The sequence below is a fragment of the Oncorhynchus nerka genome, linkage group LG6 (genome assembly GCF_034236695.1).
Source record: "Oncorhynchus nerka isolate Pitt River linkage group LG6, Oner_Uvic_2.0, whole genome shotgun sequence".
Lineage (NCBI taxonomy): Eukaryota > Metazoa > Chordata > Actinopteri > Salmoniformes > Salmonidae > Oncorhynchus > Oncorhynchus nerka.
The window spans coordinates 31,611,479-31,637,495 of record NC_088401.1 but is presented as its reverse complement, the minus strand read 5'-3'; the positions used below and the strand labels follow the sequence as shown (position 1 = coordinate 31,637,495).

The 26,017-nt window shown below is 44.3% G+C and overlaps 1 protein-coding gene across 1 annotated transcript in view; it reads left to right on the top strand.

Annotated features, from left to right (window-relative positions):
- Positions 1-1,087: 1,087 nt before the first annotated feature.
- LOC115130340 (nuclear receptor-binding protein 2-like) overlaps positions 1,088-26,017 on the top strand; it is a 60,708-nt gene continuing 35,778 nt past the window's right edge. The window contains exon 1 of the mRNA XM_029661384.2: positions 1,088-1,625. Within this exon, the coding sequence (XP_029517244.1) occupies positions 1,506-1,625 (120 nt within the window). The 5' untranslated portion in view covers positions 1,088-1,505. The remainder of the gene's footprint in view (positions 1,626-26,017) is intronic.

Genomic DNA, 26,017 nt, shown 5'->3' with positions numbered 1-26,017 from the left:
AAAAGGAGAGTGCCAAATGTCACGTCTGGAGGAAACCTGGCACCATCCCTACGGTGAAGCATGGTGGTGCCAGCATCATGCTGTGGGGATGTTTTTCAGCGGCAGGGATAGGGAGACTAGTCAGAATCGAGGCAAAGATGAACGGAGCAAAGTACAGAGAGATCCTTGACGAAAACCTGCTCCAGAACACTCAGGATCTCAGACTGGGGCGAAAGTTCTTCTTCCAACAGGACAATGAACATAAGCACACAGTCAAGACAATGCAGGAGTGGTTTCAGGACAGGTCTCTGAATATCCTTGAGTGGTCTAGCCAGAACCCAATCGAACATCTCTGGAGAGACCTGAGAATAGCTGTGCAGCAAAGCTTCCCATCCAACCTGACAGAGCTTGAGAGGATCTGCAGAGAAGAATGGGAGAATCTCTCCAAATACAGGTGTGCCAAGTTTGTAGCGTCATACCCAAGAATACTTGAGGCGGTAATTGCTGCCAAAGGTGCTTCAACAAAGTACTGAGTAAAGGGTCTGAATACTTATGTAAATGTGATATTTCCGGGTAAAAAAAAAAAGAGTGCTATACTGATTTTGCTTTGTCATTATGGGGTATTGTGTGTAGATTGATGAGGGGGGAAACTATTTTTTAAAAATAGAACACGGCTGTAACATAACAAAATATGGAAAAAGTGAAGGGGTCTGAATACTTTCCGAATGCGCTGCATGTGATGAGTCTAAAGAGAGTGCAAAGGTGGGTCAATGCGCAGTTAACCAAATAGCGAAAAGGTGGGCCAATGCGCAGTTAACCAAATAGCGAGCTGGACTGACTATTTAGCAGATTTATGGCTTGGGGGTAGATGTTCAGGGTCCAATAGCCTGGATAGTGAGTTGACTCCCCATAGTTAAAGTTCCACAATAAGAGCTATGACGCTAATATGTGTGTAAACTCTTCACGGTTGTGTTCTGTGTGGGTGTCACTGAGTAGACTGATTTATATCCGTTTGCAGCACTTTCAATAGGAACTTTTATTTTGAAGGCGAGCCGCCAAATTCCACTTTTGTGGCTAATCGTTAGTGTCTAGCTTCACATAGGTGAAGCAAATGAACCAACAACACCGACATGACGCATGGTGGTGATATATGTATAAAAAACAAATACTTCATACCGTAAATGGTAAAAGTAAATAACGAAACAAAAGGAGGTATCGGAAAACAACTTCGTCTTTCCCATACAGGCTTTTTCCATACGAGTGGTTTTGCTCTTCAGCTGTGAATACGGATAGTAGGGGCAACATTTCGCAATCTATTTTGCATACAGTTGAGTGCGCGCACTAGACTGGAACCTTTTTCCTTGTTTAACGTAGTAACATGAATATTAGATCATTTATTTAAGCTTTTTATTGTAACTTTATACGGCGTACATTTCTAAGGTGTTTTGTGAAACCTTTATTCGCGCGCGACGTCTGCGCTACATTCGAGTGAAACCAACGGGGAATAACATAAAACACGGAATACAATGACTATGTCAGTCCCGGAGAGGAATTCAGGGTCCGAGGGGAAGGAGGAGGAGAGTGAAGATGAGAGCGAAATCCTCGAAGAAAGCCCATGCGGTCGCTGGCAAAAGCGAAAGGAGCAGGTTGGTTTATCTATTTGGTTTATCTATCACGCCGGTGAATCAACTGCTGCAGGCTTTTCCATTGCTGCCTTGTGGGCTCTACATATACTAACATCTAAAGGGGAAACAAGAAAAAAACATCAGTCCGTTTGGAACATGAGACGTCTGCTAGGCCTATCCGTCGTAATGTATCTAATAACCGATTATTGGGGGTTGGATGGTGGTGCCTGGATGTCTGTATTGTTGTAGCAGCAGCAGGTGCAACGGCTACAGTAGTCTTTAAACCGCCCCTCAGTTCTATTCTTTAACAGAAAAGGGCGTGGGCCCTTATCAAATTAATTGCATGGAACACACAATTATTGTGGAGTGATGGACTACTTATTGAACCCGAACCCTCATATCAGTGGCAATGGTTTGACAATTATTCTATTTTTCCAAATGATCTGTGTTGATCGATGATTTTTAGGCTATTAAGAAATTGCACTTGCTGTATTATACAGTAATACAATTGTATGAATATGATATTTAGCCACATTGTATCTGCAATCTGCCTCACTAATGATAAGGGCAACACAGAGGCAATGCTGACCACAATGGTGTGCCCAATATGGTTAATACAATACAATGTAGTACATCAGACCTGTCTGGAAGACAGTTAGAAAAACCAGCTCCATCATCAACAACTGCATCAGAATGGCCCTGCCAAGTGAGTAGCAAGTGCCGCTTCTATAGTTCTAGAGAAGATAAGGCTTCAGTGTTGAAACTGAAGGTTATCTCTGTGGGACACCCGTAGCTTCCACCGTGCTTCCCACAACTGCCTGACCTCCCTCCTATCTCTCTCCAACACAGCGTACTTCACATGACAGACGCGGTTGGCCAACAACACTCCCATACACACACCGCCTCCCACCGTCGCTCCCAGTGTTTTTCCACTCATTGATTACACATCAGTGTGTTTGCTGGTTTCTGGGTCACTTTGTCTGTCACACATTTACCATAAGCCCGCCAGTGACACTCTTACGATGTTCTCATTTCAAAATGGTACGAATGCTTCTAGGAGAGGAGAGTGAGAGCACATTGATAGGATGGAGCAATTCATGAATGAGACTTTCATTCATGTGTAGCATGTAGCATCTCACCTTTTACTGGGCGGTTCCAGCGTTATGGACATTACATTTGCATGCAAAATCACAACTTTAATGTCTCACAGAATAGAAAAACAAAATACAGATGTGTGTGTCTATAGTACCCCCAAAAAGTAAACTACCAAATATTGGCATGTTGGATAAATAAAGGTATGGATGGTACATGAAATGGACAAGCTTTTTAGGGAGACTGAACATATTAGCAAAAGTCTGGGAGTTTGTAAGTCTGTGCAAAGCTGTCATCAAGGCGTGGCTATTTGAAGAATCTCAAATATATTTTGATTTGTTTAACACTTTTTTGAATTTCTACATGATTCCATATGTGTTATTTCATAGTTTTGATGTCTTTACTATTATTCTACAATGTAGAACATTTTAAAAAATAAAGAAAAACCCTTGAATGAGTTGGTGTTCAAAAACTTTTGACCTGTTGTGTATATAACAAATAACCTTTACCAGTTGAATGTAGACACAAATATGAGATGTTTTTGTATCAACATTTTTCTGAAATATTGTAACAAAATATGTAAATTAGACTATACATGTGCCTTTACTGCCAATCCACTTTTCTGGACACTGAATGAAGTCAGTATATTTTGGGAGGCTTTTCATTTAATATATACACTCCAGGACTATTTATCATTGTCACGGTTGTAAATATGTATATATTATTATTATTATTTAATTTTGTATTAATGTTTCATTCAGACCTGCACTGTATTTCACTATACACTGCAACTACATCTGCGACCCTGTGCATGTGACTTAATAAACACCTTCATCTATTCACGGATTGTTGACAAATACTCTTCTCATCTTTCTATCTAAAAAAAAACAGTACTGCCGTGTATGACGCCTGCATTTCAGCATATATTTTCCATGAGAATCTTAGCTAGAACTCGTGATTTTAGAGAGATATCAACAATTGCTTCAGGAAATGTCTGAAGAACACTGCTCAGAACACGATTCTGTGGATGCACAAGCTTCTGAAGCTAAGACATGATACATCAATATCCATCACATCCACAACCTTTTATGGATGTTACGCATATCATAACGCTGAACAAGGATACTGACAAGGACAAGAGAGAAACCAATTATAGACCATATAAAACCTTGTTGAAAGTTGGCTTTACAGCGAATGTTTCAAGATGATCCAATGTAAAATCAAATCAAAGTTTATTGGTCGACACGTACATAGATTTGCAGATGTTTTCGCAGGTGCGGAAAAATGCTTGTGTTTCTACCTCCAATAGTGCAGTAATACCGATCAGTAAAAACTCAACAATACACACATAATCCAGAAAAATAAGCAAGGTGCAAGGTGAGGTTTAAGGTGTAACATGTAAGGTGATTGTTTTACAAAAACTTTTCCTAAAAAACATTAGGGATGTTACATTGCCTGTCCCAGTCACCCCCTACATTGCCTGTCCCAGTCACCCCCTACATTGCCTGTCCCAGTCACCCCCTATCTTGTAGCAGAACACGCAAACAAACTCAAGACGCTTCCATCTGGTCTGTATTGCTTCATAACATCTCATCGTCATAACTAACACCGTGTGACAGTTGTGAGCCCCTTTCTAAAAGCCATGAAATATGGTTGTCTGGTAAACCTTTTTTTGAGTCTTGGCCTCCCACTCTGTAATTGTCCAAATTCATGCAATTTCCTAATTAAACTGGTCAAATAAAGCCTGAACTCCAACATACACTGAGTATACCAAACATTAGGAACACCTTCCTAATATTGAGGCCCCCCCCCCTTTTTCTATCAGAACAGCCTCAATTAGTTTGTGCATGGACTCTACAAGGTGTCGAAAGTGTTTCACAAGGGATGTTGGCCCATGTTGACTCCAATGCTTCCCACAGTTGTGTCAAGTTGGCTGGATGTCCTTTGGGTGGTGGACCGTTCTTGATACACACGGGGAGACTGTTGAGTGTGAAAAACCCAGCAGCGTTGCAGTTCTTGACACAAACCGACACCTACTACCATACCCATTCAAAGGCACTGAAATCTTTTGTCTTTTACATTCAACCTCTAAATGGCACACATATGGTGTGTAAACCTTAAGAACGTGGTTTCATTTGGAAATGACTAACTTTATCTGTACATACTCCGGTTGACCTTTCCATGGAATCACGCTATTACCTTTACTGTTGGCTGCTCCTCTAATATGTATGAAGGATGATTGGCCTATTACATGGTTATAATAAAGAACACTTATCAAGCTACATGATGAGTGCTTTTGTTCTATTGTGTGATTTTTATGAGCTCGAGCTGAATCATAAATTATAGGACAATGAGCTCATTGATACAATAAGAACACGGGACTGTTTTGAGTTAGTGCTCAGTGCTATCCACTGAGTCACATTGTTTAGAATTGTTGTTGCACCATTCTGCAGCCCTAGGTGTGTCCAGGCTGGCAGCATACTGAGTGCATTTAGATGTTCAATAAAGAAGTCAATAGGGGAAAGGTTAGCCTGGCTGGACACACATGTTTCTATTCCAGCACATGGTATTATTGTTGTACTCATGGTGAACCAAATGCTTATACGAGTTTGTTTCTGTCCTAAGCAGAACAAGCTATAGGCAATGTTAAGTATATTGGTTTTATATCCTTAGGAGTTAGTTGGCCGATATTACTCATCAGACCTTATTAGACAGTGGTTTGATTGCTTTCAGAGACGGACTAGGTAAGCAAGGCCCCAGAGGTTGAAATACTAGCCAAAGGAAGACATTTTCTGTCAACAATTACAACCGATATCCATGTGTTGTTTTCCATTGACATCCATGTGAAAGGCAAAACAAGACGTTAAGCCAAAGCCTTTGTCATGTGTCTCAAGCAGGCAGAAACAAGAAGCCAGATCAATCCTGCTTGTTGGAGTGACTGATTAGGTTAAACCTACCCCGTCCCTTCACCTAGACATGGGAAGAAATCAATGTGGGTATTAGGAAGACAGTAATTCTGTGGCAGGCAGAGACACGCTTTTGATGTAATCTATTTTACATTTACATTTGAGTCATTTAACAGACGCTCTTAAAAAATAAAAATAAAGTATTTTTTTTAACCCTTTTTCTCCCCAATTTCGAAGTAGCTACTATCTTGTCTCATCGCTACAACTCCCGTACGGGTTTGGGAGAGACGAAGGTTGAAAGTCATGCGTCCTCCGATACCCAACCAAGCTGCACTGCTTCTTAACACAGCGCGCATCCAACCTGGAAGCCAGCCGCACCAATGTGTCAGAGGAAACATTGTGCAGCTGGCAACCTTGGTTAGCGCGCACTGCGCCCGGCCCGCCACAGGAGTCGCTGGTGCGCGATGAGACCAGTATATCCCAACCGGCCAAACCCTCCCCAACCCGGACGACGCTAGGCCAATTGTGCGTCGCCCCACGGACCCTCCCGGTCACGACAGAGCCTGGGCACGAACCCAGAGTCTCTGGTGGCACAGCTGGCGCTGCAGTACAGCGCCCTTAACCACTGTGCCACCCGGGAGGCTAGCAGACGCTCTTATCCAGAGCGAATTACAGTTAGTATATTTATCTGAAGATAGCTAGGTGGGACAACCACATATCACGGGGGGATTATTTAAGATACATTTTTGAAGAGGTAGGGTTTCAGATGTTTTCTGAAGATGGGCAGGGACTTTCAGCGGGAAGCTGGTTCCACCATGGGGTGCCAGGACTGAGAAGAGCTTGGCCTGGGCTGAGCGGGAGCTGCCCTCCCGTAGGGGTGGGAGAGCCAAAAGACCAGAGGTGGCAGAGCGGAGTGCTCGGGTTGGGATGTAGGGTTTGAGCATAGCCTGAATGTAGGGAGGGGCAGATCCTCTAGTTTCTCCGTAGGCAAGTACTATGGTGTTTGAGTGGATGCGAGCTTCAACTGGAAGCCAGTGGAGTGTGTGGAGGAGCGGGGTGATATGGGAGAACTTGGTAAGGTTGAACACCAGGCGGGCTGCAGCGTTCTGGATAAGTTGTAGGGTTTTGACGGCACAAGCGGGGAGCCCAGCCAACAGCGAGTTGCAGTAGTCCGGACAGGAGAAGACAAGTGCCTGGATTAGGACCTGCGCCGCGTCCTGTGTGAGGTAGGGTCGTACTCTAAGAGTGTTGTAGAGCGTGAACCTGCAGGAGCGAGTCATTGCTTTGATGTTTGCAGAGAACGACAGGGTGTTGTCCAGGGTCACGCCAAGATTCTTTGCACTCTGGGAGGGGGACATTGTGGTGGAGTTGTCAACCGTGATGGAGAGGTCTTGGAGTGGGCAGGCCTTCCCTGGGAGGAAGAGCAGCTCAGTCTTGTCGAGGTTGAACTTGAGGTGGTGGGCCGACATCCAAGCTGAGATATCTGCCAGGCACGCAGAGATGCGTGTCACCACCTGGAGAAAGTAGTTAAGTGCCATCCGCATAGCAATGATAGGCAAGGCCATGTGAGGATATGATGGAGTGGAATTACTTGGTGTATAGAGAGAAGAGGAGAGGGCCTAGAACCAAGCCCTGAGGGACACCAGTAGTGAAAATACGTGGTGCAGATACAGATCCTCTCTACATCACCTGGTCGGGGCAGCCTGCCAGGTAGGATGCAATCCAAGAGTGTGCAGAGCCTGAGACGTCCAGCCCTGAAAGGGTGGAGAGGAGGAGCTTATGGTTCACGGTGTCCACTGCAGCAGATAGATCTACTAGGATGAGAACAAAGGTGAGAGAGTCAGCTTTGACAGTGCAGAGAGCCTCTGTGACACAGAGAAGAGCAGCCTCGGTTGAGTGACCCATCTTGAAGGCTGACTGGTTAGGGTCAAAAAGATTGTTGTGAGAGAGTTGGTTTGGAAAGAAAATAAAGAAGGGATACTGCTCTGTAGTTTTTGACGTCAAGAGGAGTCTAGTGTTGGTTTCTTGAGGAGGGGAGCAACTCTGGCAATTTTGAAGTCAGACAGGACGCAGCCAGTGATCGGGAAGTGAGGAATGGGAGAAGGTCTCTAGTGATGATCTGGGGAAGGGATGAGGGGATGGAGTCAAGCGGGCAAGTTGTCAGGTGGCTGGTCCTCACTAGTCGCAGGATTTCATATGGATAGAGAGGGGAGAAAGAGGTCAAGGCGTAGGGTACTTCTGTGTGATGGGGATAGGCTGAGGGAACAAGGAGCAGATTTGTACTAAGTTGGCTCATGTTGGTTTTTCCAGGCCTTGTTTCCTCTTTGTCAATTGTGTGTCATGTTTTTATTAATAATCGCTATCAATTTACACATCATTGCAAAAACCCTAGCTAGCAGTGATTAGCCTGGTCCCAGGTCTGTTTGTGTCATCTTACTTTGCCAACTCCTTGTCACTCATTGTCATGCCAAACACGACAATTCCATAAGGAGTTGGCAAGAGAGCAGAAACAGACTGGCACCCAGGCTAAGTAGTCGCCAACTCGACTACTTGATTTCAAAGCGTTCTAGTGCACTGCTTATTTGGGGCAATCTTAGTTTCTGGTTTGGGTGTTTGTGCAGCCCTCACACGAGGACAGCCAGATGGACCTCAGAAAGCATGACAAAAGCAATCTGTTGAGTCATCACAAAATTCCATCCCTTTTTAAGATAAAACAAAGATAGGCATTTGAAATCATTTCACTATTCAAATAATCTCATGAATGTTTTGAAAAACAGTTGAAATACATGTATTTTTTTGGTAACTTTTGTTTTGAACTTAGACAATTACTTGCTGCACAGTCTGTGCGACTCTGGAGGGCCATGTGCGTTGCGAGAGAGAGAGAGGCCACTGATTCACGCTAGTTAGACAAACATGTAAATACCATACGTTATCTGTCATCCCATCTGGCAGTGCCAGTCTTTACTGGATCAAATTGATGTAAAGAAGCTAGCTAAGATATCCAGCTAGCTATGTTAACTAGCCAGCTAGCTAGGCTAGTTGAGGCTATTTTGCTGTGCTCCCTATCCTTGTCTACAACAACTCCATTCAGATTAAACAACAGCCTACCTGTCAGTTGCTCATTGTAGCCTACTCCTTCACTTTTGGCTAACTTAATTATGTCATTTGATTGACATTTTCCATTGATTAGAGATTTCCCACTTCACGTTGCTACACATGGAGACTCTGACTTTAGTGCGCACCACTTATTGGCAGAAAATAACAACAATCTACAAGCATGAAACGTGCGTACATCATTAAAAACTTCCATCAAAAGTTTGTCGTTTTATGAAATTAAGAATTTCAAATGTCGTGGTATATCCTTGTGTGTAGCAATGCCACATAGATCATTTTATTTAATTGAGACGAAGCCCCCCCCCCCCCTTCTCAAAAATGAATACTCTTGCCCATCCTTGGTTTCTTATCATCCTATTCGGAAGGAGTGTACATTCCATTCCATGCCCTTTGGAGTTCTATTCTTCCCCAAGGGTCCTGGTGGAGCGACTCTACCCTGACCTGTAAGAGTGGGACGTTTATCTGTTGCCTAGCTGGGGAGATAATCACTAGTCCAGGGAGCAGTGGATAATGAAAGAGGCCCATCGATGAGTGAGCCCTCCGCCCCCTGCAGCCCAACCAACGCCCCTTCACCACTTAACCCCAGGGGGGCAGGGGAGAGATCTTTACCAAAATAATCCTCCCTAAAGAGACACACATTTTCCATCATATCATGCTTGTATCCACTATCACGGCAATTTAAAAAAAAAAAGAAGATTTATTTCACCTTTATTTAACCAGGTAGGCTAGTTGAGAACAAGTTCTCATTTGCAACTGCGACCTGGCCAAGATAAAACATAGCAGTGTGAACAGAAAACAACAGAGTTACACATGGAGAAAACAATAAACAAGTCAATAACATAGTATAATTTTAAAAATCTATATACATTGTGTGCAAAAGGCATGAGGAGGTAGGCAATAAACAGGCCATAAGAGTGAATAATTACAATTTAGTAGTTTAACACTGGAGTGATAAATGATCAGATGAACATGTGCAGGTAGAGATACTGGTGTGCAAAAGAGCCGAAAAGTAAATAAAATAAAGACAGTATGGGGATGAGGTAGGTAAATTGGGTGGAGTATATACTGATGGACTATGTACAGCTGCAGCGATCGGTTAGCTGCTCAGACAATAGTAGTAGCGGTGAAGATGGGACTACAGGGATGGAATGACCCAGTACTTAGACAAGCGGGAAAGTAACCAGAGGGTTGCTGGTTTCAATCCCAGCTCAGACCAGATATTCTTGTGCGAAGTGAGCCGGCAACCGGAGGGTTGCTGGTTTCAATCCCAGCTCAGACCAGATATTCTTGTGCGAAGTGAGCCGGCAACCGGAGGGTTGCTGGTTTCAATCCCAGCTCAGACCAGATATTCTTGTGCGAAGTGAGCCGGCAACCGGAGGGTTGCTGGTTTCAATCCCAGCTCAGACCAGATATTCTTGTGCGAAGTGAGCCGGCAACCAGAGGGTTGCTGGCATCATGCTAGATACCATCGCCTGTCGTTGTGCCCATGAGCAAGGCACTTAACCCCTTATAATTGCTCCAGGGGCACTGTACTGCGGCTGACCCATTGCTTCCAGCCCCTCGAGGTATGTGGGTGTGTGTCTCGGGGGGGGGGGGTTGTGAGCATAAAGACACATTTCCGTTCTCTGTAAATTAATGGATAATAAAGCACATCTTATCTCTTCTTGTTTCAATGTAAATTCATGACTGTTGAGGGACTGTGTGACAATGATGATTGACAGGCACATATATTTGCATAGTTTTGTACAGGTGTCACTGCTCACTGTTGCTCTTCCAAGTCTTTGTTGTGAGACAGAAGGCGGGAACAGGGGCCAAGAATGTGCACCTACGGCTTTACGCACATGATTGCTTCTCCATGGCAACTTATTACAAGGTGCATGCTTGACATGCCTGTCATGGAGAAAGTTGATGTATCTTTTTTTTGAAAGAATAGTTGAACTTTACAGTTCCAGTACTTTACAGTAGGCCTACGTGATATTACAGTGATCAAATGAATGTGGTTACTGTAACTGGCACACGTCCTCAAGCAAACAATTATCCTAATGGCCACCAAACCCTCAGCTCAGTCCAAGCCACAGGCAAAGTTAGCCATTGTAAGCCCCTGTCATGTCCTGGCTGGCTGTAAGTGCTACCTTGCTTTAAGAGATCTCTCTAATGACCACTGCTTCCTGATGATCCAATGCAGACTTTCTCGCCGGGCCTGGGTAACAGCTGCTCCATGTGGAATGACACCCACTGCGATGTCCCCTGCATGGGAAACGGGCAAGTCATGTCATGTCTTAAATAAACACTCGCTGTTATGCAAAAGCAATTAACAGAAATGAATCCCCCCCATCACATCGTTGGAGACCAGGGGTGTTAAGATATAACAACGGCCATGGATGATATCCAATCAGGTTGAATTACATGTACACTTTCATGGAGAGTGTACCAAAAGTACCAAAAAACGATTACGTTAGTCTTGAAGAATTGCTTACGAATATATCTGGTTAGGCCTGTTGGATAGAATTCCAAAAAACAAGACAGACCCACAAGAACATCAGCCATGCGCGGTAGATCACCTGCTGGGTGTCGGCAAATGATAACGATTCGACTGCAGTTAAACCTGATCCATCATAACAAACCATTGACCCAACATACATTACTAAAGTGTTAGCACGCCTGGCTACCGTTACCACAAGACCTGGTCTCAGAATTGGCTTCATATCTGTGCGTCGACAGGAGGTTTTCTCACCTGGAATGATGGCCACTGTTTGTATGAAGTAGTGATATAATGTCCCTCCCTCTTTGGGTGCATCAGGAGATTTATGAATGAATGGTTTTATGACATAGCGGCAGGCAGACAGTGTCCTGTATCACTGAACAGCAGAGGAGTTAAGATGGCACGGGAATCTCGCCTTGGGCATAATGTACAATGTACCCCTCATTTGATACTCCACAGTCCACACCGAAGGCGTACTGTACTTTGTCATCCTCTACAAATGTACAGTGGGGTCTGAAATGATTAACACCCTTGATAAAGATGAGCAAAAATTACTGTATAAAATAAATAATTCAAATACTGAGTTTATTATATGCTCCAAAAAATTGGGAAATGATATTATTTTAAACGAATACAATTGCTCAGAGAAAGAGATTTTGTTCAACATGTAATACTTTTTTTCTCTCGAAAAAGTAGGTGTTAAAATGATTGACAGCCCTGTTTAGGCTTGGGCAGAGTATGTTAAACGGCATTGGCACTTGGATTGGAACCGGTGCTTTGGTCAGATGCCATGAAAATAGAGCTCTTTGGCCACATACACCAGTGGTGGGTTTGGTGTCGAAATGAGAATGCATCAGCAGAAAAGAACCCCATACCTACTGGTCCTGGGGTCCTTGTTAAGGTCAATGGCATCATGAACTTCACCCAGTACCGGGATATTTTTGCCAAAAACCTGGTTGCCTCTGCCATGAGGCTGAAACTTGACCATAAGAGGATCATAAAGCGAGATAACTCCAAGCACACATCAAAATCCACAAATAAATGGTGAATTGGCCACAAAATCGACATTCGTCTTAATCTCAGTCCAATCCTCGCACGGTGATGTATTGAAAGGGAATTGAAAACAGGGGTGTCAATAATTTTGACTCCTACCTAAATGAAAGAAAAAATGTAGTACTTGTTAAACAAAATCTCTTCCTCTGAGTAATTGTATTAGTATAAAATAATATAATTTCCTAATTCTTTGGAGCATACAACATAGCTCAGTAATTTAATTATTTATTTTATATAGTCATTTTTGCTCATCTTTATTAAGGGTGTCAATAATTTCACATCCCACTGTAATTGACCTTTGTTGGTTGTGAAGACATGTTTTATGGCCCTCCTTTTTTGGGTCTGCCAGACATGAGAGTAGTTACACCAGCAGCTAGCACGACTGCACAGTAATACTATTTCCAACTCTGCATTTCACCACACTAGTTCATATTCACATCACTCCAGATACAGCATCGACTTGATCTGTCGGTGGCTTTTAAACGCTCTCCTAACTAATAATAAAACATTGTTGCCACACAAATCGGTTTATCTCAGCCATCGGTCATCCACTTTCATGAAATGACGTTTGAAACAAACGTATAGAAAATATGCTGCCATGCACATTCCTACTCTAGCAAACACAGATGGATAGTTCAGAGGTGTTAATAAACGCTAGAAAAGCGTTAATGAAATAACTGACATTGGTGATCAATCTTCTTAAGTGGCCTATTACTGTCTGATGTCAGGGAGCAGAAACAAAAGATGTAATCCAAACAACTGCCAGTCAGTGTCTACAATAGGCTGTCAGCCTTTCACACAGCACAGCACATGGCATTTCCAGATATTATTTACCCTTTGGCCACCTGGTATGGAAGACTTGGAGTGGCTGGCTGCCTGCTGTGCCTAAACCAAGTCCACTAACGGCCCCAGCCCAGTCTCTCTCCACTGCAGCCTGGGTTGTGTACATTAGGGCACACACAATGTAAAATGTTTTGCAATGGAAAACGCAAATGAGCATTTCTCATTGAACAAGTCCATGTAGTCCCACCCTGGTTCAGTCTCCCCCCCCGTTGGTTGCCGAATGAACATGACCCTGGAGTACCAAGGGAGAAAGAGAAAGGTCTTCCTGGCCTGGGCTAAGAATAGTGTCTGTCAGGTGCAGTAGTGTGGATAGATCATGTTGCCAGGACACTGTGTGAACCCATATCGCCCAGTGTCATGGGGCTGAGATCTGAACGAGGCAGGAGCTCCGTCAAAGCAAACAACAGACCAGATGGTGTCCAACCCAACCAATTCGAGTCTGTCGTTAACAGGGGCGGCGTTCCTCTTGTTTGAAAAAAGTGCTGCAATTTTAAACGGTTTGCACTTGTAATGCTTGATATGTCGCACTGATGGATACTGCTATTGTGCTAGTGTAATGTCTGAACTGATTAGGCCTATATTACCTTGGTAGGTCATGAGTATGGACATTTGTGTGGCAAGAGAGGACTTTATTAAGCCACTGACAACATGTGAGAGCGTTCATTGATGAGGCCCTTTAGGGCCGTCGTACACAGTGCGGTATCCGTCACCGTTTTCCACTTGAGTCTTCTCATTCTCGCGCTCCCTCTGACAAGAGCTGGCATGAGACGAAATCTTTGAGGAATGGCTGACGTCTCCTGCAAGCCTCCTCCATAGATGTTACCGTTGTCTAAATGTCATGACTTCCCTGCCACCTTGGATCCATGCCACAGTGTCACTTCGCAGTTTGAGACTGCCACTGGTGTGTAATTCTCAATGTCAAAACTCAAGCGTTACTCTTTGGCCCATAGCCGTTTGAGTGGCAAATTGTTGATTTTATCCCTGTTTTGTATGTTTGATTTGATTAACATTCTTCCCACTTCTTCCTCCATTCTGACATGTTCATTTTGAGTACTAGAGATACATCTGAAAAGTGCACGTTACTACTGACAGAGCCAGTAAGATTTGCATAATTTAAAGCATAAGGCATCCGCTGATCCGTTTCTCCCATTTCTCATTGACAGTAGGGAGAAGTAGAGCTTTTTCAATTGGCCTCCATTTTCCTATTCTGCATGAAATATTACTATCCATCTTGTTCGATGCAAAGGAGATGGCGCCTCTCTCTTTGAATGTTGCTTTTAGTCATTTGCGCCGTGTCTGAGAGAATAAATGCCATGACTCATGTAAGGCATTGGCTCCTGTAGTTTTGTGAGGAATTCTGGTTTTGAGCAACAGCTCGCAGCTGATTCACAGCTGTATGAGTCCCTATGTCAAATTCAGGTTTTGACTCACAGTGTTGGGCAAACGCGAGGGTAAGTGCTCGATGTGTTCTGCTTCGCTGTGTTGGACGCTCTCAGTCGCATTTTACGTTTAGTGGTGGGGTGACAGTCTAGGATATATCGTATTCGCCTATCAGTGCTCTATAGGCTGAAGATACAGTATGTGCAATTGTATAGCCAAGATGCCTCAAAGCATAGCAACAGGGTCAACGCTATTACAAGTCCGAAGAATAACAGCCTTGCAGTCTCATTGAACCCAAAGGTCATCCCCCTCCCCCCAACCAGCATGAGAGGATTAAGGGGCCTACAGGAAGGAGCAAGGTCATGAGGCCAACAAAACATTAACATTCCTACTTCAAATGCTTTTTCCCTCAGACTAAAACCAGACTTTCCAAAAACTAGAGATGTCATGCAACCTTAACCCAAGAAGCATTTTGTGAGAGGTGTAGGCTTCTTTACCTAAACCCAAAGCAAGGCAAATGTGAAACTACGAGAAGAGAAGAGTTTTAGGTCAGGGATGTGATCAATGAACATCTAACCTTATTATTTACCTGTCAATCCCTCAGAACCCTCCAAGTTCATATGCTCTCTCGCATTATTGTCCATAATCATTACCATGGCGGAAGAAATCTCACCACCGCCTCAATAAAAATAACTCCTGTCCTCCATGCTTAAGGGATTATAGGAGATTTGCATTTTCAAATTTGAATGCATCTCATTCTTGTTTCAGCAGCCTGGCGAGAAGTAAGCAGGTCTTTTGCATGCAGGGGCCAGAGAAGAATAAAATGTGACTCAACACCGATCGACTCTTCATGAATTTAACATGGCTCTGGCTTCTGTGAATGGCCTCCTGCTATGAGCTTATGAGACAGCTTTACTAGTGCAGTAGGCTGTCTTTGTGGACAGCTCAGGGGAAGTGGCATTGGATATTTATTAAAGAGTGATTGTAGTAAATACACTATATATACAAAAGTATGTGGACACCCTTTCAAATGAGTGGATTCGGCTATTTCAGCCACACCCTTTGCTGACAGGTGTATAAAATCGACCACACAGCTATGCAATCTCCATATACAAACATTGGCAATAGAATGGCCATACTGAAGAGCTCAGGGACTTTCAACGTGGCACCGTCATAGGATGCCACCTTTCCAACAAGTCAGTTCATCAAATTTCTGCCCTGTTAAAGCTGCCCCGGTCAACTGTAAGTGCTGTGAAGTCGAAACATCTAGAAGCAACAACGGCTCAGCCGTGAAGTGGTAGGCCACACAAGCTGAAGAGAATAAGAGTTAAGCGCATTCCATCCCTTACCAGATATTGTGCCGACCTTTTACAATCTTCTCTAGGTGTGAGATAATGCCCATTGGATGTGTCCGACATTCAGTTCGGACTATTTTGAAGTGTATACTGCCTACGGCATCTTAAGATGGACAAACAGCACTATTGCTGCTTTTTCTCATTTTTCAGGCAAAGGTCTTTGAAGGGAGTATGCGAGCAAACTCTTTTGGCTAGGCGCTAGCCAAACTGAGACATGCAGAAGCCTTTACGTGTCAAATAGTGCAAACTTATGTCTTTGCCAAACTGGCCAAATCAAGCCAAGCTGTTAGCTTTCACCCCATGTTACCTCTTGCCTACTCTTCCTGGCACAGTGCTGAACTTGTTCGACCTCTGAGGTTTTGCAGGAGGTTCAGACTGAGACCCTGTTGTTCCTCCTCCTCTGGTTCTGCCGTAGCCCTTTAAACAAGCAGTATGTGTGATTTACAAGCATGAATTGGGTAATCCAGTGGGCAGCAATTACCACTCTTTATGGAGAACTTTAATACATGGGTGGACTTTGCCAGGCTCTAATAAGCCTCTCCGGGAACCAAGTCAATCCCAGATGTTTTTAAGGAGTGGGACGGATGCCAGATTCAGGTCAAAGCAAACACACGTCCCATTAGCCCAGCTGTCCGACCGACTGACTGACCGACTGACTGACTGACTGTGTCGTGAAAAAGTCTCACCCAGTTCTAATCCCTCTTCCTGGAATTGGACTGTTTTTGTTCACCAAAAATGACACATTTTTTAACACTCTCCATCTTTGTTTTGTAAATCTGCCATTTGAATGTTTTTTTATTCTCACGACTGGCTGCTGCCAGCATTGTAGAGGTGCAAATTAATGTAATTGCCTGAAAGGGCTCCAGCTGCTGAGCAAAGCAGGACCAGATTTCCACCCAAAGATAATAATTAAAATGGAGGCCCTGCTTCTGATTCTCTCATGAAATTATGTTTATGGTCTTGGAAGGTATAAACATCCATTTGATTTAGTATTGTTGTCTGCATTAGTGGAAGATCTAGTTCCTCACTTTAAGTGGTGATTTGGAAATACAGCTAAAAGTGGTATGCCGTACACATGATCTCCATAATGTTGCGTTGCAACTGGCCTGTTGGATGATGACAGTCACATTGATCGTCATAAATCCCCCGTGCATGACATTCTTTAATCATTGGAGTCATTCTCGTTGAAGTTGAAGAATGTGTGAAACAAGCTGTATAACAGCTATTATAAATTGATTGAAGCCGTTATATATCAGACCGTATACCACGGGTATGACAAAACATGTATTTTTACTGCTCTCATTACATTGATAACCAGTTTATGACAGCAATAAGGTACCTCGGGTGTTTGTGGTATATTGCCAATATACCACAGCTAAGGGCTGTATTCAGGTACACAGCGTTGCATCGTGCCTAAGAACAGCCCTTAGCCATGGTATATTGGCCATATACTGTACCTGTCATGGTTCTACCTATCACCAGAGGGGGCAGAGACCATCCTAGAGACATTAATGACACTCAGGTGTGTCTTATTACTCACAAGTTCCCTGTTAAAAGAGATGTGTTTTCTGGTTTCCTTTGCAGGAGCTTAAATGGTCTTGTCTTGTCTTGTCTGGTCTGTCTGGTCTGTCTGTCTGTCTGTGTTTCCTGAGTGAGTTTTTGAGACTTATTGTTTGTTGTTTTTCCCCACTGTACTGTGATCCTGCGGCAACTGTTTATCAGTGAAGTATTTATGTTTATCCTTAACCATTCCTCGTCTGGTCTCTTCTCTGCAACTGGGTCCAACCACATCACAGCACCACAACCCCGCAGGCATTTTTGCTTAAATATGACAGACCAGGGTTTCCCAAACTCTTTCCTGGGACCCCACTGGGTGCACATTTTGGTTTTTGCCCTAGCACTACACAACTGATTCAAATAATCAAAGCTTGATGAGTTGGTTATTTGAATCAGCTGTGTAGTGATAGGGCCAAAAAATGAAAGTGCACCCTGACATGGACCCTGTGCACCCTGACATGGACTGACCATGAGAGAAGAATGGTGCTGGAGGAGATGGCTGCTGTTTTACAAGCTCCTAACCAATTGTGCTGCCATTTTAACTGCTGTTGTTGTGCTAGCTGATTAGCTGTTGTCTCACCTACTGTTTTAGCTAGCTTTCCCAATTCAACACCTGTGATTACTGTATGCCTCGCTGTATGTCTCTCTCAAATGTCAATATGCCTTGTATACTGTTGCTCAGGTTAGTTATCATTGTTTTAGTTCACTATGGAGCCCCTAGTCCCACTCCTCATACCCCTGATACCTCCTTTGTCCCACCTCCCACATATGCTGTGACCTCACCCATTACAACCAGCATGTCCAGAGATACAACCTCTCTCATCATCACCCAGTGCCTGGGCTTACCTCCGCTGTACCCGCACCCCACCATACCCCTGTCTGCGCATTATGCCCTGAATATATTCTACCATGCCCAGAAACCTGCTCCTCTTATTCTCTGTCCCCAACGCTCTAGGCGACCAGTTTTGATAGCCTTTAGCCGCACCCTCATACTACTCCTTCTCTGTTCCGCGGGGGATGTGGAGGTAAACCCAGGCTCTGCATGTCCCCAGGCACCCTCATTTGTTGACTTCTGTGATCGAAAAAGCCTTGGTTTCATGCATGTCAACATCAGAAGCCTCCTCCCTAAGCTTGTTTTACTCACTGCTTTAGCACACTCTGCTAACCCTGATGTCCTTGCCGTGTCTGAATCCTGGCTCAGGAAGGCCACCAAAAATTCAGAGATTTCCATACCCAACTATAACATCTTCCGTCAAGATAGAACTGCCAAAGGGGGAGGAGTTGCAGTCTACTGCAGAGATAGCCTGCAAAGTAATGTCATACTTTCCAGGTCCATACCCAAACAGTTCGAACTACTAATTCTGAAAATTACTCTCTCCAGAAATAAGTCTCTCACTGTTGCCGCCTGCTACCGACCCCCCTCAGCTCCCAGCTGTGCCCTGGACACCATTTGTGAATTGATTGCCCCCCATCTAGCTTCAGAGTTTGTTCTGTTAGGTGACCTAAACTGGAATATGCTTAACACCCCAGCAGTCTTACAATCTAAGATAGATGCCCTCAATCTCACACAAATCATCAAGGAACCCACCAGGTACAACCCTAACTCTGTAAGCAAGGGCACCCTCATAGACGTCATCCTGACCAACTGGCCCTCCAAGTACACCTCCGCTGTCTTCAACCAGGATCTCAGCGATCACTGCCTCATTGCCTGTATCCGCTACGGTGCCGCAGTCAAACGACCACCCCTCATCACTGTCAAACGCTCCCTAAAACACTTCTGTGAGCAGGCCTTTCTAATCGACCTGGCCCGGGTATCCTGGAAGGACATTGACCTCATCCCGTCAGTTGAGGATGCCTGGTCATTCTTTAAGAGTAACTTCCTCACCATTTTAGATAAGCATGCTCCGTTCAAAAAATGCAGAACTAAGAACAGATACAGCCCTTGGTTCACTCCAGACCTGACTGCCCTCGACCAGCACAAAAACATCCTGTGGCGGACTGCAATAGCATCGAATAGTCCCCGCGATATGCAACTGTTCAGGGAAGTCAGGAACCAATACACGCAGTCAGTCAGGAAAGCTAAGGCCAGCTTCTTCAGGCAGAAGTTTGCATCCTGTAGCTCCAACTCCAAAAGTTCTGGGACACTGTGAAGTCCATGGAGAACAAGAGCACCTCCTCCCAGCTGCCCACTGCACTGAGGCTAGGGAACACGGTCACCACCGATAAATCCATGATTATCGAAAACTTCAACAAGCATTTCTCAACGGCTGGCCATGCCTTCCGCCTGGCTACTCCTACCTCGGCCAACAGCTCCGCCCCCCGCAGCTCCTCGCCCAAGCCTCTCCAGGTTCTCCTTTACCCAAATCCAGATAGCAGATGTTCTGAAAGAGCTGCAAAACCTGGACCTGTATAAATCAGCTGGGCTTGACAATCTGGACCCTCTATTTCTGAAACTATCCGCCGCCATTGTCGCAACCCCTATTACCTGCCTGTTCAACCTCTCTTTCATATCGTCTGAGATCCCCAAGGATTGGAAAGCTGCCGCAGTCATCCCCCTCTTCAAAGGGGGAGACACCCTGGACCCAAACTGTTACAGACCTATATCCATTCTGCCCTGCCTATCTAAGGTCTTCGAAAGCCAAGTCAACAAACAGGTCACTGACCATCTCGAATCCCACCGTACCTTCTCCGCTATGCAATCTGGTTTCCGAGCCGGTCACGGGTGCACCTCAGCCTTGCTCAAGGTACTAAACGATATCATAACCGCCATCGATAAAAGACAGTACTGTGCAGCCGTCTTCATCGACCTTGCCAAGGCTTTCGACTCTGTCAATCACCATATTCTTATCGGCAGACTCAGTAGCCTCGGTTTTTCGGATGACTGCCTTGCCTGGTTCACCAATTACTTTGCAGACAGAGTTCAGTGTGTCAATTCGGAGGGCATGCTGTCCGGTCCTCTGGCAGTCTCTATGGGGGTGCCACAGGGTTCAATTCTCGGGCCGACTCTTTTCTCTGTATAAATCAATGATGTTGCTCTTGCTGCGGGCGATTCCCTGATCCATCTCTTCGCAGACGACACCATTCTATATACTTTCGGCCCGTCATTGGACACTGTGCTATCTAACCTCCAAACGAGCTTCAATGCCATACAACACTCCTTCCGTGGCCTCCAACTGCTCTTAACCTGTTGCTTCTACCCTCTACTTTTTTGAACATTCTGTTAAAAATCGCGCAACATTTCAGCGCCCTGCTACTCATGCCAGGAATATAGTATATGCATTTGCTTAGTCTGTGTGGATAGAAAACACTCAGACGTTTATAAAACTGGTTAAATCACTGCTGTGGCTTTACCAGAACGGCATTTACATCGAAAAGCACAGGAAAAACTGATCACTGAAAATGGGAAAATATATCCATGCGCTACTTGAACCCATTGATAAAGGTGAACCACAATTAATTGACTGAGGTTGCAGTACCTACAGCTTCCACACGGTGTCTAGAGTCTTGTCATTTCCCTTCGAGTTTTTTCTTGGTCAAACACATGCAGGACACCGTATCTCCTCCGGTCTAGGACCGGATATTTTCGTTGAGTTTCTAGCCGGACATTTTTCCAGACGGACAGCTAATGATCTTTACATCGCCTCCTGATGAATTTTATCGCTTATTAACATTTACTAATACCTAAAGTTGCATTACAAACGTATTTCGAAGTGTTTTGTGAAAGTTTATCGTCGACTTTTTGAATTTTAAAAAATGACGTTACGTTTTGAAACGATGTTTTTTTTGTTTATCACACAGTCTACATATAACGATATCTAGGCTTTATATGGACCGATTTAATCGAAATAAAGACCCAAATAGTGTTTATGGGACATCTAGGAGTGCCAACAAAGAAGATGGTGAAAGGTAATGAATGTTTTCTATTTTATTGTGCGGTTTGTGTAACGCCGAAATGCTAATTATTTTGTTTACGTCCCCTGCGGGTCTTTTGGGGTGTTACATGCTATCAGATAATAGCTTCTCATGCTTTCGCCGAAAAGCATTTTAAAAATCTGACTTGTTGCCTGGATTCACAACGAGTGTAGCTTTAATTCGATACCCTGCATGTGTATTTTAATGAACGTTTGAGTTTTAACTAATACTATTAGCATTTAGCGTAGCACATTTGCATTTCCAGAGCTCTAGTTGGGACGCAAGCGTCCCGAGTAGAGGGAAGAGGTTAAACGCTAGTAAAACCAAATGCATGCTTTTCAACCGATCGCTGCCTGCACCCGCATGCCCGACTAGCATCACCACCCTGGATGGCTCCGACCTTGAATATGTGGACACCTATAAGTACCTAGGTGTCTGGCTAGACTGCAAACTCTCCTTCCAGACTCATATCAAACATCTCCAATCGAAAATCAAATCAAGAGTCGGCTTTCTATTCCGCAACAAAGCCTCCTTCACTCACGCTGCCAAGCTTACCCTAGTAAAACTGACTATCCTACCGATCCTCGACTGTCATCTACAAAATTGCTTCCAACACTCTACTCAGCAAACTGGATGCAGTTTATCACAGTGCCATCCGTTTTGTCACTAAAGCACCTTATACTACCCACCACTGCGACTTGTATGCTCTAGTCGGCTGGCCCTCGGTACATATTCGTCGCCAGACCCACTGGCTCCAGGTCATCTACAAGGCCATGCTAGGTAAAGCTCCGCCTTATCTCAGTTCACTGGTCACGATGGCAACACCCATCCGTAGCACGCGCTCCAGCCGGTGTATCTCACTGATCATCCCTAAAGCCAACATCTCATTCGGCCGCCTTTCGTTCCAGTACTCTGCTGCCTGTGACTGGAACGAATTGCAAAATCGCTGAAGTTGGAGACTTTATCTCCTCACCAACTTCAAACATCAGCTATCTGAGCAGCTAACCGATCGCTGCAGCTGTACATAGTCTATTGGTAAATAGCCCACCCATTTTCACCTACCTCATCCCCACAGTTTTTATTTATTTACTTTTCTGCTCTTTTGCACACCAATATCTCTACCTGTACATGATCATCTGATCATTTATCACTCCAGTGTTAATCTGCAATATTGTAATTATTCGCCTACCTCATGCCTTTTGCACACATTGTATATAGACTCCCCTTTTTTCTACTGTGTTATTGACTTGTTAATTGTTTACTCCATGTGTAACTCTGTGTTGTCTGTTCACACTGCTATGCTTTATCTTGGCCAGGTCGCAGTTGCAAATGAGAACTTGTTCTCAACTAGCCTACCTGGTTAAATAAAAAAAACTCTGACAGAGCTTCAGAGTTCATCTGTGGAGATAGGAGAACCTTCTAGAAGGACAGCCATCTCTGCAGCACTCAGGCCTTTATGGTAGAGTAACCAGATGGAAGCCATTCCTCAGTAAGAGGCACATGACAGCCTGCTTGGAGTTTGCCAAAAGGCACCTAAAGGACTCTCACACCATGAGAAACAAGATTCTCTGGTCTGATGAAACCAAGATTGAACTCTTTGGCCTGAATGCCAAGTGTCATGTCTGGAGGAAAACTGGCACCATCCCTACGGTGAAGCATGGTGGTGGCAGCGTCATGCAGTGGGGATGTTTGTCAGTGGCAGGGACTGGGAGACTAGTCAGGATCAAGGGAAAGATGAATGGAGAAAAGTACAGAGAGCTCCTTGATGAAAACCTGCTCCAGAGCGCTCAGGACCTCAGACTGGGGCAAAGGTTCACTTTCCAACAGGACAACAACCCTAAGCACGCAGCCAAGACAACTCAGGAGTGGCTTTGGGACATATCCGAGAATGTCCTAGAGTGTCCCAGCCAGAGCCTGGATTTGAACCCGATCGAACATCTCTGGAGAGACCGGAAAATCACTGTGAAGCGACGCTCCCCAGCCAACCTGACAGAACTTAAGAGGATCTGCAGATGAAAATGTGAGAAACTCCCCAATGACAGTTGTGCCAAGCTTGTAGCGTCATACCCAAGAAGACTCAGGCTGTAATCTCTGCCAAAGGTGCTTCAACAAAGTACTGAGCAAAGAGTCTGAATACTTATGTACATGTTGTATTTGTGCCTTTATATTTCTGTTTTTAGTTTTTAATACATTTGAAAAACATTCTAAAAACCAGTTTTTGCTTTAATCATGTGTGTAGTTTGAGAGAAATAAACAATTTAATCAATTTTAGAATAAAACTGTAACGTACATTTTTTGGGAAAAAGACAAGGGGTCTGAATACTTTCCGATTGCACTGTGTATATACACACACACACACACACACACACACACACACACACACAGTGGCCCTCAAACCATCATGGTCACCTAATAATCTCCAGTTTACAATTGGCTCATTCATCCTCCCTCCTCTCCCCTGTAACTATTCCCCAGGTCGTTGCTGTAAATGACAACGTGTTCTCAGTCAACTTACCTGGTAAAATAACAGATTAATTAAAATATATATATATATAGAAAAATATATATATATATAAACTTGGCAAAAAAATAAACATCCTCCTAACATCAACAGTGTTTATTTTCAGCAAACTTAACATGTGTAAATATTTGTATGAACATAACAAGATTCAACAACTGAGACATAAACTGAACAAGTTCCACAGACATTTGTAAGTCGCTCTGGATAAGAGCGTCTGCTAAATGACTTAAATGTAAATGTAAATGTATGTGACAAACAGAAATGGAATCATGTGTCCCTGAACAAAGGGGGTTCAAAATCAAAAGTAACCGTCAGTATCTGGTGTGGCCACCAGCTGCATTAAGTACAGCAGTGCATCTCCTCCTTATGGACTGCACCAGATGTGCCAGTTCTTGCTGTGAGATGTTACCCCACTCTTCCACCAAGGCACCTGCAAGTTCCCAGACATTTCTGGGGGGAATGGCCCTAGCCCTCACCCTCCGATCCAAAAGGCCCCAGACGTGCTCAATGGGATTGAGATCCGGGCTCTTCCCTGGCCATGGCAGAACACTGACATTCCTGTCTTGCAGGAAATCACCCACAGAAGGAGCAGTATGGCTGGTGGCATTGTCATGCTGGAGGGTCATGTCAGGATGAGCCTGCAGGAAGGGTACCACATGAGGGAGGAGGATGTCTTCCCTGTAACGCACAGAATTGACATTGCCTGCAATGACAACAAGCTCAGTCTGATGATGCTGTGACACACCGCCCCAGACCATGACGGACCCTCACCTCCAAATTGATCCCGCTCCAGAGTACAGGCCTCGGTGTAACCATCATTCCTTCAATGATAAACGCGAATATGACCATCACCCCTGGTGAGGCAAAACTTTTTGCCAGTCCTGTCTGGTCCAGCGACGGTGGGTGTAACTCGGGCAGTTGTTGTTACCATCCTGTACCTGTCCTGCAGGAGTGATGTTCGGATGTACCGATCCTGTGCAGGTGATGTTACATGTGGTCTGCCAATGCGAGGATGATCAGCTGTCCGTCCTGTCTCCCTGTAGCGCTGTCTTAGGCGTCTCACAGTACGGACATTGCAATTTATTGCCCTGGCCACATCTGCAGTCCTCATGCCTCCTTGCAGCATGCCTAAGGCACATTCACGCAGATGAGCAGTGACCCTGGGCATCTTTCTTTTGGTGTCTTTCAGTAGAAAGACCTTAATTGCCTACCATCTGTAAGCTGTTAGTGTCTTAACGACCGTTCCACAGGTGCATGTTCATTAATTGTTTATGGTTCATTGAACAAGCATGGGAAACAGTGTTTAAACCCTTTACAATGAAGATCTGAGAAGTTATTTTGGATTTTTACTCATTATCTTTGAAAGACAGGGTCCTGAAAAAGACACGTTTCTTTTTTTGCTGAAATAGCATTATAAATATTCACTTACCTTTGATGATCTTTATCAGAATGCACTCCCAGGAATCTGTTCAGTAAAGTCCATCATTTATGTCCAAATACCTCCTTTTTGTTTGCGCGTTTAGTACACAATCCAAACTCACGATGCATGGGCAAGTCCAGAGGAAATGTCATAATTACAGTTCGTAGAAACATGTCAAACGAAGTATAGAATCAATCTTTAGGATGTTTTTAACATATCTTCCAACCGGAGAATTACTTTGTCTGTAGAAACGCAGGTCGCTCTCACCTCATGCCACTCTGGCAGACCTTTGACTCATTCAGCTCTCATTCCCCCCTCCTTCACAGTTGAAGAATCAAACTGTCACACCCTGACCTATCTCTGTTTTCTTTATATTTTGGTTAGATCAGAGTGTTTTATACCTTTATTTAACTAGGCAAATCAGTTAAGAACAAATTCTTATTTTCATTGACAGCCTAGGAACAGTAGGTCAACTGCCTGTTCAGGGGTAGAATGACAGATTTGTACCATGTCAGCTCTGGGATTTGAACTTGCAACCTTCCAGTTACTAGTCCAACGCTCTAACCACTCGGCTACCCTGCCACCCCTGTGACCAGGGTGGGTATGCTAGTTTTTGTATTGTCTAGGGTTTTTGTATGTCTATGGTGGCCTGATATGGTTCCCAATCAGAGGCAGCTGTTTATAGTTGTCTCTGATTGGGGATCATATTTAGGTAGCCATTTCCCTTTGGTGTTTGTGGGATCTTGTTCTATGTTTAGTTGCCTGTCTGCACTATTCA